The following is a 16,728-nucleotide window of genomic DNA, read 5'->3' on the forward strand; positions in this document are numbered from 1 at the left end:
ACTTACCTCAACTGACCAAATTTTTGTATCACTTGTACTCTCTTTCATGCTCCTTAACATCCCTGCCAAGAAAACACCAGACACTAATTGATAACATATCAAGAAATTTGTTCTCCTGTTGCTTTTTCTGAATGAGAACACTTGTGGTGGATTGATGTAAATGCTAATATGAGTATGCCATCTTAACTAACAATTGAAATTTTTAGACTCCACATTAAACCTCTTTTAATGATTGTTTGAGAAGTTGTGACTTACACCCACGGACGTGGCTAGAAGGGGGGTGGGTGTGGGGGGTGTCTCACCCCCCGAACTTGATAAAACTGACGATAGTTGGAAAATTGGAGTGCGACAGCTGGAATTTCCGACTGTCGCACCACAGTTTATCTAGGCCTATTCATATATTCCTGTGATTGTGAATGACCTAAAAATTGAAAACTTTCGGTCAAAATTGGCCTTTTATCAGTCATATTTACCATGTTTCCTTGCCACTTTCATAAATTGTATCTCGCGATTCTTATACTCCACCACACAAAACTTGGTATGATTTTGAATACTCCAAAAAACATGCCTAATAGAACTACCGTCATAGGCGTAGAGGCCCAATATGATTTGGGGGGGGCTGATCTGAGAAAAATATAACCAAAATTGTTCGAGTTTCGCGTGTTACACATGTCAATGTGCATATCATATAGGCATGCACAGGTTTTTACATCGCATGCCAATAACATACAATCATATGCTGTGTAATTATTACCATTCAATATTGGTTAGAATTATTGGGGAAGTCAATACAATATTTATGGTAATAATAATATCAGTTTAACCATTGAAAAACACATTGCAAATTATCTTTCTTTCAGTAGGTAAAAAACATTTGGTTGGGGGAGGCTAATAACTTTGTGAAGTGAGCGCCTTTGTGGCACCTATTCCTCTTGCAAACTTAGATATGAAGAATTTGTGGGACTTGGCTTAAAGGTTGTGTTTGGATGCATTCTCTGAAGATACAAAGGTACTGTAAGCTCTGGCCCATCTACAAAGGTTTAAACCAAGAAGCAAACCTGGCAAGAATCCTTCAGAACTAAACATTGCACGGCAGTCAGGCTTGCATCAGATGTAGATCGGTTCAAGTGCAGCTCATAGAATGCTCAGCAGCATCTCTCTTCCAAGTCCCGCTGTCAGTACACTACAAAAGTCAGCCAACCAGTTTGGACCTGCAATAGAAGAAATGAATGAAAATGATATATCAGAAAAGGGGTGTATAAAGAAGACACTGCAACTGCATGGCCTCTCAAAAGACTCTCCAATTTTTGCAGAATATGATCGTCAATATCATACGTGTCTGCTTAATGCAAAAAGTAAGACTCCATTTGTTCGTGCAAGCCAATACAGAGATGTAATTGTTGAGAATGTCACCATTGATAAATTTAATTTTGATTACAATCACAGTAACAACTGTAATTGGTGAAATGAATAGAAGAAGGGGTCACAAGTTGCAATGTCCAGTCCATGAGGGCTGTTCAGTAAAGATGCCAATGTCAAAGATGAACAGAATGGTGGAAAGATTTGTGCATCCAAATTACTTACTGGTAAGAACCCACTAAAGGAGAAGTGCCTAACAACTGATGCTGATGGCAAGGCATGTAAAGGGTTCACTGGTACAATGGCTGCAGCTACTCATTCTGAAACAGAGAACCATATGCTGTTAGACCAAGTTCACCTACTCAAGTCACTCCGCAGGGCACTGGCTAAAGCAGTACTCTCCTCTGATATGTTACCTGCACAAACTGTGACTAGGAAGCATTTGATACAAAAGTGCATTGCAGAGGACTTGACCTGCCTTGTACTGGCAGAGGTGACTACTTGCAGGAATTAAAGCCCTCAAATACGACCACTGCAAAGTTATGAAGGCTTTATCAACATGTTAAGACTGCCTTGCAAAGTGCTACATTGGAAATCATTCACATTGCCCAAAGCATTCATTTGTATGCAAGAGGGGCAGGAAGTACACATTTCCATTCATGCCAAATGCTACAAAGAGATCTCTGCTAATATCCCACACTGATAGCACACAACTACAGTACTGATTTCGCTTAACTCCCGTTGCAAAAAAATCAACGATCGATAAAAAAGGTTGAAAATCGATAAAAAAAAATTGAAAATCGATAAAAAACAAATAATTTCATTAAGATTTAGACTACTGCAGGCACGGTTGTCAACTTAGTTTCAACAAAATTTCCACGAAAGTTATCGCGATCAACAACGGCAAAGGCAATTCTAGACATATCAAGGTTGTGACCTACGTTGAATCCTTAGTGTAACTACAGCCGTTTTCAGACTATACCAGAAGTGGCTGAGGAATATTACAAATGTTACAAAAGTTTGATTGTATATAAGACAGAGTAAGTTCTGTACTAGGTGTTTGAAAAATTATTTGGCTAGGATAATAAAAAACTGGTCTTGGTCGATCGTAACAAGTACTTAAGTTAAAGGCTAGTATTAAACTAAGATAAGTTTAAGTAACTCACCAATGAACGCAGCGTCAGAAAAACAAGAAATAAAAAAAAAATTTACACAATGAAACAGTCGTAGCTGGATATCAAAGAGATCTTTTTTTCCAATAAATTCCTGTGTTACTTGACGTACTACAGTACCGTTTACCGCACTCACTTTCAAACCGAAAAATCTCCCCCCGGCTTCAATGCACGCAAAATAAAAAACATCCTGTTATTTTCCCCCTAACCCAGCTACTGTAAGTTGCCCGCGAATGCAGACGAACTGCCCTGGTAATTAAGGTCGCAGCCTGGGTCTGGGCCACCTACAGTATGCTGCTTACATGTGCATTCCCTACCCTGGATATCTCCAGCGACCAAACTTTTTTGAGAGGCCTAGTCCAATCATAAACCTGGCTTTGTCAATTCACGCCTACCATCTGTTAATTAGCATAGTATTTGTCTTCGTGGGGGGTTTAGCACTGCAGAACCTTTGGCTGGCTTACTCTAGAAGCAAACATTATTTTGCCCCTACTATTCATAATGGAATGGAAACCTGTGGAAAATGAATATATTTTCATTGCTTATTTGAGTATTGTATATTGGGAAGAGCTGATCAAACATTACTGGGGAGGGCTTTCAACTGGCCTGACGGCATGTAAATTTAATTTAATGAGAAGGGGGTTTTTATGAGTCTCCCGGTATGCGTCACATGAGAAGTAAATGTTGTTTTTCGGTTTTATCATCATTTTTCAAGTGGAACAGCTCATAAAATCATATCAATCAAATATCCTTCCTTAGTTTTACTAATCAGGAATGTTTGACAAGGCATGCAATGCATCGTTCGAAAATGTAATTTTAAACTAGAATTGAAAATGAACAACATAAAACAATATCTGTGAAGCGTGTGGAGCACAACTTTGAATATTTGTTGTGAAAGAAAACATAATGAACAATGTTTACTGCGTAAATAAATGTTGCGGAACTGGTAAAGAGAAATTACGTACTGCAGCTTACGTCAGAGAAGCTCATAAATGACACAGGTGGATAGAGCACATCAAAATTCGGTATAGGAAATCCCTACGCAGCTGACAAAAGTCGATATCTCCTTCCGTTTTCGAGTTATAGGTGATTTTGTGTTTTTGCGATATGGTTTTCAGTATATTTTCATTCAATAAAGTCGTTTCTTTTTTTTGTGTGTTATAAGGGTGTGACCTAACAGATATTTCACTAACCATTTAACCGTATAACCTGCCGGTAGGTTAAACTTTTAAACGCTGTTTCCCGATTGCGGCTTTTTCGACGTAATGTCTCTCAACTTTTAATGAAAATAGGACATTATGAGTACAATAATTAAGGTTTTTTTTTTTCCAAAAAGTAGCAATTCAGGCAACAAGACAATGATCAATGTATGTTAATCACTAATTAGGCCCAATAATATTGCCAACATTACGTGTAATAATTGCTGAAAAGAATAACACACCTGATCAGTATATCGTGGTCTTCAGATGTTCAGATCACTGAATTTATATAACTCGGCCTTCGGCAACTTCGTAACTTTTGAAGAAAAAAACAATATATTTGTCTATCTATCACAAGATTTTAAGCAAAAACTTGCCTAACTTAGCAAACTTACCCACCTTTCCTGCTTACTCATTAAAAGTCATGTTTAGAAAACAAATTACGCACGCACGTGTTGTGGGATGGGTTGTAGCAGCCTCCGATTTCATTTTCTTTCTCTTGTGTCACATACATGATACAGTACTTTACATTTGATACAACAGTTTCTTCAACAACAGCTTCCCAAAATTGGTGTTGCAATAGGTTAAATTTTAACCGGGCAGCGCAGTACCATTCATAATTTGCATATTACACCAAAATTTATACTCAGCGTCCAGATGGCGGAAGAATGTAACATCATGTTCAATGTGTTGTGTCGTTCTCATGGTGCGATGAACTTGGGCAAGTTCAAATGTCAATGACCTACTTATGTTCTATGACCAATGTCAGTGGGAATTATGTGTGTAAAAACTCGAATTTTTCCAAGTGTTATATATATATAGAAGTTTTACGTAAGCGGAGCAAATTTTGGGGCGGCTCTTTGATTGTGAGGAAGCACTTATCTAAGCACCAATATTTGTGAAAAATATCGTAAGGTTTATCATTTTCATTCATATTCTTTTATGTTTGCCGCAATCCCGCCCGCAATGCATGCACAGTATAATACCATGTGTGGAAAAAATGGCTGTATACGTGCGGACCTGAGAGAGCAAACTGGCCTTGTGTTGTTAATGTTATTACGATACTTTCTAGAACGACCATTTGCGTCTTTTGGCATCGACATATTTTCACACAGGATTTCACCATGCCATTGATCGATGTACACGGGTGATATATGTCGCAAATATAAACTGAGAAGACGAATTGATGACACTATCATGAGCTCGTGACTATTGGCCTACTACTATAGTTATATTGAACGAATGCCTAAAACATCGTTTTTCTGTTTTTTATTGATAGTTTGCAGTACATTACTCAGTTCTTTACATATTTTTAAATAATTTTCATGTTTAAAATGTATTTGATTTTTTTTTTTAATTTTCCGTTTATACAGTTTGTGATTTTCTAAACTGATAGTGCATTTGCGGCCGGTTAAACGGTTAATCGTTTAAACGGTCACACCCTTAGTGTGTTATCTTGTTCGGAAATGATCCGAAATGAATGTAATAACTGTTAAGTTTTTCCACTTCTGGTATAAAATTATTCCATCAAAGTTAACCTGAGTAACATGTCTCATGCCAAATCTATACTAAACAAAATAGAAAAAATAACAAGAGAAAACGCATTTTTGAAAAATGGAAGCGTCCTAGCAGAATGGGCGGGGCATCTTTATTTTGCTTCAAGTAACTGCTTCAAGTGTTTTCGCTCGGAAACAAAGTTTCACACTTCAACTCTTATAAAAAATCAAATTTACATCTCTTAAAAATAACTATTTTTTGCAATCTGCAAGTAAACCAAGTTTATTTATGTCCATTCATTGTTATTTAAATGGTTAAACAGCACTCCAACTTATCTGGAAGGGTGCCTCGTGGTACATAGCGTGTACTGCAACCTCCAAGATAGCCTGGCAAAGTTAAGACTTATGTCACTGTGTTTGGGGTTCAGTCAGAAAACGTCCCCCGTCAGTTTTACTACATGTTTCTTTGAGAGTTACTACTCATGCAAGCCTGAGAATGCTTTCAAACGACTGTACCAAAGTCTAATCGATACTAATAAACGAAGTTACGCGATTTCCGACGTTTCGCGTAACCACATATTGACCTTTTATTTCGTTTAAAAAAGAATTTCAACGCATCGTTGAAAATTCCACGTAGGAAATGATTGAGATCACCAATCGTTAAAATTCGTTGAATTTCGATAAAAATCGGCAAATTTCGATAAAAAACGAAGAAATTTGTTTATTTTCCTTTTAACAAATTTCAACGGGAGTTAAGCGAAATCAGTACTGTAAATGAAATACCTGAGACACCCACCTGCAGCAAACGTTTATGGTCCACTCAGTTTCAGACTTCCACTCAAAAAGCAGAGGTAGTCAATAATGCTTTCGAGTTTCCAATCCAAAACATAGCACAAGCATTTCACGCAACAGTCAGTACAGGGACCACAGTGCCACAAACATTACAAATAAAGGGCCTGAAGAGTCCATAGCCAGGAAGATGGAAGCTGCAGGATTAGAGGTGAGCTCAAATAGTCTATGTATCCAGACTCTGAAACAGATGCAAAGGAAACAACAGTATGATAGACTATATAACAGAGGCAGAGCATACAGAAGGAGGTGAGCACAACTCAGAGAGAGAGAGAGTACAAGCTACATGGTAGAACTAAAAACATAAACCAGTCCAGTGATTGATGACATATCAAAAAAGATGTCTCCTGTTGCTTTTTGGCACTTTTTCTGAAGAAGCACACTTGGTACGGATTGATATAGATGCTAATAGGAGTATGCCAGCTAAAGTAACAGTTGACATTTCTAAAATCCACTTTCAACCTCTTTTTATGATAGTTTCAGAAGTAATGACTTCTATCATTTTTGTTTATCTCTGTCTATTGTGTGAATCTTCATATGGTGTCTCACACATGTTGTACAGTCTATATGAATAATGCAGTACTGAACTTTAAACAAGTGAGAGCCCAATGGTTGACATATTCCCTAGTGTGATTAGAAGTCATTCCATCAGCATGGCTGGCATCTACTGAATGTCTAAATTGTTCTTGGGTCCACACAATGTGTTTTAAGCACAGTCCCTCAGTTGGTGCTACTTATCCCCTCTGGTGGAAACTTGACGCAAGTTGGCCTTCTTCCCTCTGAAAATGTGATCACTCCCTGTATCGAGTAAACTCTGGCCCTAAAATGAAAGAGAAAAAGTTACTTGTTACTTTGGCACTGCTTTTCAAAGGTATTTTGTCAGATTTTGTTGCGAAAACTACTCAGGAGACCTATGTTCTAGCTGTGACCAGATCTAGAATGAGGGCGCTGTTCAAGCAACATTCCTAAATCGTTGTAGTAGATCATATTGACTAGTTTCTCAGTGTAAGTCTTGTCTTGTATCATTCTATGTGCAGCTATTCAACTGCTTAGACTTCCAATAAATGCTTATAACCATTTAAGCATTTGTATACAAACAAACTAGTGAATAGGTCACTGGAATTTTGTTGAACTTTGAGGATAAAAAACTGATTATTATTATGAAGTATGGGTACGGTCATGTACCTCACAACTGATGCTGATGGCAAGGCATGTAATGGATTCAGTAGAACAATGGCTGCAGCTTATCATTCTGATGTAGTACACCTCGTCTTCGTCTTCGATACGGTGACACATCCGCAAAAAGGGACAATATCTCACCACACACACGTCAAGAGAGTAATTAATTAGATCTGACCCGAGTACTGATATAAGTGACAGGATTCACAGAACCACTGGAACTACTAATGAGGTCTGAAGGCAGACTATTCCAATCCCTAATTGTATTTGGAAAAAAACTATACTTATAGCAATTGGTACTGGCATACAGTTGGCAGAAATGCATATCGTGCATGTTCCGACTCCTACGCAGAGGCTTTCTTAGGCAGTCAATAGGGATCTGAGCCTGACCATAGATGCCCTTAGCAAATAAGATGATTCTACTTTGTCTGCGCCTCTCTGCCAAGGGCACCAGGTTTAGGTCCCGTAACAGAGATGAGACAGAGCCAGGCTCTCTTGAATAATCTGAAGCGATGAAACGGGCTGCACGCCTCTGAATGTTTTCGAGGTTGTGCTGCAAGAAAGCTTGGTGGGGATCCCAGACAGAACTGGCATATTCCAATACTGGCAGGAGGAGACCTTTATATGCAGCCAATTTTGCATCCTTCGAACAAGGGGATAAGTTTCTACAAAGAACTCCCAATATCCTATTTCCTTTGTTACACACATTTTGAATATTTTTTCCCCAGTTGAGATCTGAAGTGATATGAATACCCAGATATTTAATACAATCAACCTTAACCAAGTGAACCCCATTGAGCATGTAATTGAAATTTACAGGTTTCCTCTTTCTAGTAATGGTCATAATGTTACATTTCACCGGCTGGAAACTCATGCCCCAATCTTTAGCCCATTGCCCTAGTATATTAATATCTTCCTGAAGTTGATGACCATCACTGACATCATCGATAACCCGATAACAGACACAGTCATCAGCGAACAGTCGGACACCAGAAGAAACAGCATTACCAATATCATTAATATAGGCCAGGAAGAGAATGGGTCCCAAAACTGACCCTTGCGGAACACCGGAAGTAACCTTAGAAGGATTAGACCTAGACCCATTGACAACAACCGACTGCTCTCTATCACTCAGAAAAGCATCCACCCAGCAGAGAACCTGATGTGAAACACCCATAGTGTACAGTTTAGATTTCAATAAACAGGTCTCTCTACAGAGCACTGACTAAAGCAGTACTCTCCTCTGATATATGACAAAATCTACAGTAAACAGGTTAGTAAATTTGCAAGTCTTATTAAGGGCCTGTCACAATGCTATGATGGCTCACAGAGACACAAGCAATGGATGTGACACCTCCACACATAGGCTGTTGTGGCATATGTGGGAGATGTGAAATGATTTGGTACTTAAAAAGTTAATTTCTTTGCACAATACTTTGAAGAGCAGATGCTGGAATGTGGCTCTTCTCTTAGCTGCCAGGGATAGCATTGTGCGGATAATGCCATATGCTGGTGCCCCTGGCTTACTGATGGTGTAGGCACCTGTCCACATCCTGCAGCCCTTTGTGTAACTTGTTGGGGCTGATGTATATTTTGCAACATTTGCATTTATTTCATCAGCCCATGCCATCCAATCTTAGTCTGACATTGTGAAGGTGTGAGCTTTCCATTTACAAATGTGTTACTGTATATAGGCCTATCCTTATTCTGATTGCAGTCTGGGTCTCAATAAAACTGATTCTTACACCACATATATTACATTGTAATGTATGCATTTAAATTCTGACTGTCGCTTTTTGCTCTGCTAGGTACACAGTATTAGTGCTGATAGTCGACTCTTACTTTTGTAGTTGATTAATCGCATAGCTCTTCTCGCGATACTCGGTTACAGTTATGGCATCATCACTGTCATTTCTACATTGCAGAAATACAGTCAAACAAATATTTTTCCATGGTGCACTGTCCCTATTTGTTCTTTCAAGTCTTAATGTGTGATGTCTAATTCATGTTAAAACATCTACCAAACAAAAACTGTCAACAAATTTCAATATTCAACATTTCTTAAAATCCTTCAAAGTAAATCAAAAACTTTGGAATGGATCTACAAGGCTACTACAACTACTAGCACTAATCACAGCAAAAAAATGAATAGATGCAACACCCTGTAGCGGTGTGATGATTACTATGCAAGAGTTTTCTGTAGAAGGACGTTCACCTTCTAGGCTAGGCTTTAGCCTAGTGTGATAGCACGCACATATTATGACACATTGAAATGAAACTTCACCGCAATCGACACACTCTATCAGACATATGATACATGTGCACCACTGGCCAGAAATGAAATATACTGTAAACATGCATGTTTGAAGAAATTACAAATTCTTTGGCAATCATTAAAGATTAATAAATTTGGGAATTTGCAATTATGCGCAATGATGAAACATTGCTAGGACTAAATGTTGCACTGCAGAACAATCGTATTACTAACAAGTAAACGCATGAATCTAACCTGAACAGGTGCTTGCTGATTTTTAACACAGCACAGTTCTAGTGTAGCATTGTAAGAACCTGTGTTTGCAATATTTGCTGACAAACTGCTTAAGTGTTGTTTTTGATAGGTTAGGCTATTTTTCAATAGCAGATTGTGTGTAGTGCTAGCTTTAGTCCAGTAATCGCAACTTAGGTTTTGAGAGCGATTAATCAAACTTCCAAAGTGTAATCGCGACTACTGGCGATTAATCGATCACGACTATCAGCACTACACTGTATAAAAGTAGACTACTCACCAGATGTACAACTTCAGTTCCTCAGGTTTTACTTGTTCAATAGCTTAACATTGAAACTAGTGGCTCCTTATACCATCCTTTACTTGTACTACTACACATCTCAATAACACACAGATCAAAACAACAGACACAGGTAGTACATTGGTCTCTACAGGCCATGAACATGTTCTTCCAGTCTAATTATTACTTCATCAGTGCATTTTTGGGCACATGCCATGGTGTACCAATGTGTTGTTACTTCCGTGTCAATCTCGTGCCACATTGCGATATTTTGGTGATTTTTCACAAAATTTGCCCCCAAATCACTCAAGCGTAAAATGATGAGACCTTTTTGTCATATTCCGTGATTACATATCATAACCAATACCCTTAGCTATACTTAAGGCTCATAGAGTCTAAAATGGCAATTTTCAAATTCTTACTTATTATGGCCACGACACGAAAATTTCAACATCCTGTATTTTTGGGATCCATCTAAGCATGTTCTCTAGAACATATATCAACCACTCTGCCAATTAGAAACTTGATTTTTCCCTTCGAAATTTTTTTTCGTAATCTCATGACCTAATGTGACAACATTTTAGGAACACGATTTGCTCTCGCTGTTTCCTCCGAACATATATCATACCTACACTCCGACAAGTGTACATAAATACACAAAACAATCGATAACAAGTCAGCCCGAATTCAAATCTAAATTTCCCGTGGAATGTCAGATTTAGAACCAAATGTGGCAACCGAAGTTCAAAGTGATAGTGGTTCTTCACCAGGCAGTGAAATTGTACTAGAATTGGAGTGCCCTTTCTAATATTCGAAGCAGAGAGTGAAGGCGATGATCATGCCAATATTGAACCTAATGTTGAGGGTGGACCTGAGGTGTTACTGTTAGGATATAGAACCGTATCAGTTCGAGCCTGTCAAATGAGCCGAAATTGAAGCTCCACAACATATCGAAGAAGAAACCCGTTCGGAACTATTGCAAGGAGCATACAACGTGGTAAGAATTTAGTAATGAAGCAAACAAAATCCAGTCCATTTTTTGCATGTGTGGTTGGAATTCACGGAACTGCCTTAACCATATTGTGAGTTGTGTTACGGTGACTTACAACCATAGAATCCTTACAACCCATATGTACTGTGTGTTGGCTATGTATTCATACATGTTCAGTATGGTGCGTAGTAGTAGTAGTAGTGGTGGTTTCATACTGAAAGTTTGGCTCGGGACGTAAGCTGCATTATGCAGCCATGCTAGGTAGGCATATGTGTCATTTTATACTCATTATTACTAGGCTAGTACTTAGGCCTGGAGTTTTGCAAATCAATTGTCTGAACAAAAGAATGTTTCATGAAATATGGAAGGTGTAAATTCACAACAAATGTAACCATAACTGTACATTGTATCCCTGCTTGTTATTGTGGACATCATGGGCCAACATTCATACATTTTGAACTTTCAATATTTTTTTTTAGGCAGTACAGATACATAGCCTACGGTCAACAGGTTCAAAGGTGCTGGGGGTTCCTAGCAAGACACGTCAGGGTTGTGCTACCATCATGTGCAGTCCAAAGAATCAGAAGTGAGTTTCCAGCCAATGGTCATTTCACTGGATTCAAGATGCCAGGAGAAAACTCAATTGTATAGGAAGCCTTGGTTGAGAAATCCCTCACCTTTTCTATTCTACGATTGTGTTGGATTATCAATCCTTCAGGGTTCCCTCAGTGTTGATATATTAAAATTCAAGACTTTTAATTAAGGATGAAATGGTTATTTTCCAGATCCAGCATCAACAATGAAAGAAAAGGCATGCTTTGAAGCATTTAGACACATGTATTGGCGTGACCGTGATGTCATATAATATGTGCATCAGTGAACGGGCATTGACCTTTTTAGGAGCATTTCCTCCCAGACATGTTGGCTTTGTACCTGTAATCTGGAAGCCAAAATATCCATATCTCCAATGATATTTGACAGAAAGTTATAATAAAGACCAATGGAGGCAGCAGAACTCTTGAATGTTTAGACTTTGTTTCTTCAGCAGCAGGTGGTTTGTTTTACAATCTTTCTCCAGAAACTCAGCAGTACACCCTGTTAATGGTCTTCGATTGTTTTAATGCGTGTGATGCTGTGTTTCCCTTTACGTGTCAGTGTTGTATGTGTCGTCGTGCGTGGGTAACATTTACAGGTATGCATGTGAGTTGCGTCATGCAGTATTTCTTGGTTTAAATTACCCTTTATTCTATTTGCTTTTGGTTTATTCTAATTAATTTATCACATTCATTTGAACCTCAAGTTTCTTTATCATGACTGTGCAGACTTTTTGTTTCCTATGAGAGCTTGAAATTTTCTTCACTTGTAAACAAATCTCTTTACTCAGCAGTAAACAATGTTCATATGCTGCTCCAGGGAGACCTAAAGTGGTCTAAACTTGCCTCAACTGACCCAATCTGTGTACCACTTGTACTTCCATTCATGCTCCATTACAGCCAAACCAAGAAAACCAGATCCTAATTGATAAGATATAAACAAAGATGTTCTCCTGTTGCTCTTTGGAACTTTTCCTGAAGGAGAACACTTGTGAGGTTGATATAGATGCTAATAGGAGTATGCCACCTTAAGTAACAGCTGAGATATTTAAACTCCACATTAAACCTCCTTTTTATGATAGTTTGAGAAGTTGTGACTTACATCATTTCTGTGTATCTCTGTCTATTGGGTGAATCTTCATATGGTGTTTCACACATGTTGTACAGTCTATATGAATAATACAGTACTGAACTTTAAACAAGTGAGAGCCCAATGATTGACATATTCCCTAGTGTGATAAGAAGTCATTCCATCAGCATGACAGGCATCTACTGAATGTCTAAATTGTTCTTGGGTCCACACAATGTGTTTTAAGCACAGGCCCTCAGTTTGGTGCTACTTACCCCTCTGGTGGAAACTTGGTTGGCCTTCTTCCCTCTGAAAATTTGATCACTCCCAGCATCCAGTAAGCATGTGCCCTTAGCTGTGGCTCTAAAGTGAAAGAGAAAAAGTTACTTGTTACTTTGGCACTGCTTTTCAAAGGTATTTTGTCAGATTTTGGTGCAAAAACTACTTAGGAGATCTATGCACTAGCTGTGACCGGATCTAGAATGAGGGCGCTGTTCAAACAACATTCCAAACTAGTTGTAGTCGATCATATTGACTAGTTTCTCAGTGTAAGTCTTGTCTTGTATCATTCTATGTGTAGCTATTCAACTGCTTAGACTTCCAATAAATGCTTACAAACCAAACTAGTGAATAGGTCACTGGAAAATTGGTATGTTTTAAGGATAAAAACTGATTAGTATTTAGAACAATGGGTAGAAGGAAAGGCATGTTTGATAGGCATGTAATAACCTTCAAGCCAGGTAACAGGTTTGGCTTTACTGCTTGAACAGCTGCTGAAGCTGATGCCAATTGCACTGGTGATATTCCTAGCTCTTCTGATACAGATATGGCAACTAATTCCTCTTGCAAACCTGCTTATAGAAGGCTCGACAAGGAAGAGTATGAGAGAGTAATTAACCCAGCAGATAAAGGACATGAGATATTTTCAACTCAGTCACAACAAACCATGTTTGCAGAATCTACAGGAAACAGGTTTGTTAATTTGCAAGCTCTATTAAGGGCCTATCACAGTGCTATGATGGCTCACAGAGAGACAAGCAATGGATGTGGGGACGACCCTATAGGTCTTTCTGATATGGAAGAATTGTAGGACTTGAATCAAAGGTTGTGTTTGGAATCACTATGTAGCTACAGGAGTGAACTCTTGTCCATATAAAAAGCTTAAAAAAACAGTAACAAACCTGGCAAGAATCCTTCAGGTAGCATACGCCCATTAAAAGCGCCATTGACTTACACACTAAATCACAAAAGTAATGTGGTCTCTAAGTCTAGAGAGAAGTTTTCACTAGCTAAACGCTACCCATCACCGGATAGCTGTCAAGTTGGCCTTTTATGGCATCATCAATTTTCCGTATCATGACCATGTAGATTTTTTGCTATCCGAGCCGGAAGTTTTTGTCACTTGTAAACAAACCTCTTCACTCAGTGGTAAACAATTTTCCTACGCTGCTCCTGGGAGGCCTTAATGGGGTCTGAAATGGCCTCAATTGACACAATTTTCTCACTACATGTACTTCCATTAATGCTCTTCAACATGCAAGCCACAAAAAACTAGATCATGATTGATAACAGGTCACAAAAGATGTTCCCCTGCTGCTTTTTGGCACTTTTCTTGAAGGAGAACAATCGAGCGGACTGATATAGACTCTAATAGGAGTATGCCACCTTATGTGAGAGATGAATTTTTTTTTTAATACCAAAATGATACTTTTTATAGTCGTCACAATATAAACCACAACAAAATTCTATGCAATTATCATTTTAGGTCCATAAAGATGTATTTTCAGAGATTTCAGTATGCAAGGTGCAGTGTGTAAATACACATATGAGCAATACTGTGTAAGCAGTAACCAGGTCTACGACTGCAACAACATTTCCAGTCACCAATTTTGATAAGCTTGACCAATTTGGGTGCATCTATGATTCCTGCAGGTTGTATTGGTATTCCTGATCACCGCCCACTTGGTCTGGCTTGCCCTACCTGCAGAAACGTCATCCAGAGAAGGGTCTGCGGGGAGGGTTTTTTCGTCTCTGGCTCTGAAAAGTGATGAAAACTACTTTTGTTTAGCTCAGCTGATTCCTCCCAAACTGACCTACAGGACATACCCCAATGTATTCCTGAACTGTTTGGAACATGTTAAACTGATATTGCATGTCACTCCAGTGCAACTGCTAAGTTACTAAGAATAAGAGAAGAGAATTGAAGGTGTTCTTTGCCAAAACTGGATCATCGGGATTTGTAAACCACAGCCTCACTGTGTGACAAGTACATTTATGTAGCTGATCAATATGAGCTACCGTACTTGCTCTTCATATTACACACTACGAGTCTGTGCACTCCATTGAATATGGCTACTGAAGTACAATAATAAACCAAGTCTGTTACTAAATAAATGTTCGCCTCCTATATTCTTGATACGACACGCTCAACGGCCACACACTGAAACACACTGTAACAGTATGTACAGTAGTCAAAAGGAACAAATACTGAAATGCTATCTAGATACACTGTTCACCTCAACAGCATATCCAGTCCATTTAAAGGTTTGTGCATAGGTTGTTACAATGTATTAAAGACAGTTATAAGGGAAGAGAGGTGGATAGGGGGGCATATTTCATGATAAAACATTCAAATTTGTTGCTCGGCAAAGAACAACAACGTCAAATTACCTTATTCTCCATTGGTGGCGAGCACTGGTTCCTATACTGTAGTTACTACTGTACAGTAGATCTCCCATGGAAGCATCAGGATATCTCTTTCTGCTGTCAGAGTTGTTTGGGATTTGTTGTTACCTCATCTAACCAGTTGAGGCCATTGATACCACACCCATTCAAAGTATATCGCTGTGAATGCTGAGGACTTGGCACATCAACTTTCTCTGAAAATTGACAAAACAACAGAAAACTAATGATAGTGAAAATAGGCTCAAAACCCCTTGATGCACATATGTAGGAGCAGAAAATGCATACCTTTGTGGATTATTTGCTAAATAAGACTCAAAACATTCTCTGTGTAAGGTTTTAGCACTCAGCAGCCACTCCACTTAGGATACAGACCTCATACAACATTGTGCTACAGCTGGTGTAGACGTGGTGTAGGGTACTAACGTAGCGCCATTATGAACCTGAGGCCTAAGCTAACAACATTATGGGTATTTCATGCATTGAAACTGAGTATTTGTCTTTAGTCAAACACCAGGTACTTCCAACTTTAGCAAAAATAACCTAAAATATGGTTACCATGTACTTTAGGTGCCCACGGATGTCAAATTTCACTGAACTAAGTCATTCACGTCACACACACGGCAGGCATTTTGGTCTGATTCTGAAGGATTTTGAATATCGTGCATTTGGCACCTACTTAGCAGGGTCAAGGAATGAATCAAATTACGGAAGCTTTGGTAGGTCAAGGCTTAATGACCCAATAGTTTATTGGGGAGGAAAACTGGTCAGAAATGCTCAAAATGTTGTTCTGGTCTCATGTATAGAAACGCACATGCTCTTTGTGGTACTTTAAGTCTGTAATACTAATTTATGCGTAAAAATCATCCAAGCTTGAATTTTCAGACGTTTGCTTGAAAACCATTTTTACACACCATAGCAACTACTTTGGTCCAAAATTGGGACTTCTAGCACTTAAAATGAAAAATTTTAGCATTTTTGCTTAAGGTAGCATACGCCCATTAAAAGCCCCATTGACTTACACACTAAATCACAAAAGTAATGTGGTCTCTTAGTCTAGATAGAAGTTTTCACTAGCTAAACGCTACCCATCACCGGATAGCTGACAAATTGGCCATTCATGGCATCACCAGGTTTCCGTACCATGATCATGAAGATTTTTTGCTATCCGAGCCGGAAGTTTTCGTCACTTGTAAACAAACCTCTTCACTCAGTGGTAAACAAATTTCCTACGCTGCTCCTGGGAGGCATAAAGGGGTCTAAAATAGCCTCAATTGACCCAATTTTCTCACCACATGTACTTCCATTAATGCTCTTTAGCATGCATGCCACAAAAAACTAGATCATGATTGA

At 38.7% G+C, this 16,728-nt stretch overlaps 2 protein-coding genes across 3 annotated transcripts; one reads left to right on the forward strand and one right to left on the reverse strand.

The window, feature by feature from the left end:
• Positions 1 to 7: 7 nt before the first annotated feature.
• Positions 8 to 2,682, forward strand: LOC139960350 (uncharacterized). The gene is made up of 3 exons (XM_071958656.1): positions 8 to 1,450; positions 1,592 to 1,655; positions 1,927 to 2,682. The coding sequence occupies exons 1-3, from the start codon at positions 1,142 to 1,144 to the stop codon at positions 2,082 to 2,084; spliced, it is 531 nt and encodes a 176-aa protein (XP_071814757.1). The 5' UTR covers positions 8 to 1,141; the 3' UTR covers positions 2,085 to 2,682.
• Positions 2,683 to 3,972: 1,290 nt separating this feature from the next.
• Positions 3,973 to 16,482, reverse strand: LOC139959391 (uncharacterized). 2 transcript variants are annotated; one of them, XR_011790084.1, is made up of 6 exons: positions 15,934 to 16,482; positions 15,364 to 15,572; positions 14,675 to 14,730; positions 12,969 to 13,056; positions 6,023 to 6,895; positions 3,973 to 4,046 (listed from the first exon to the last, which is right to left on the reverse strand). XR_011790084.1 is itself a non-coding variant. In XM_071956960.1 (5 exons), exons 2-5 carry the CDS (start codon positions 15,429 to 15,431, stop codon positions 6,796 to 6,798), a joined length of 312 nt encoding a protein of 103 aa, XP_071813061.1. In that variant the 5' UTR covers positions 15,432 to 15,572; positions 15,934 to 16,482; the 3' UTR covers positions 4,112 to 6,795. The 2 variants fall into 2 exon arrangements, 1 of the variants encoding a protein (XP_071813061.1); XM_071956960.1 differs by lacking the exon at positions 3,973 to 4,046 and having other exon boundaries at positions 4,112 to 6,895.
• Between the last annotated feature and the right edge of the window lie 246 nt (positions 16,483 to 16,728).

Source organism: Apostichopus japonicus, chromosome 19, assembly GCF_037975245.1.
Source record: "Apostichopus japonicus isolate 1M-3 chromosome 19, ASM3797524v1, whole genome shotgun sequence".
Lineage (NCBI taxonomy): Eukaryota > Metazoa > Echinodermata > Holothuroidea > Aspidochirotida > Stichopodidae > Apostichopus > Apostichopus japonicus.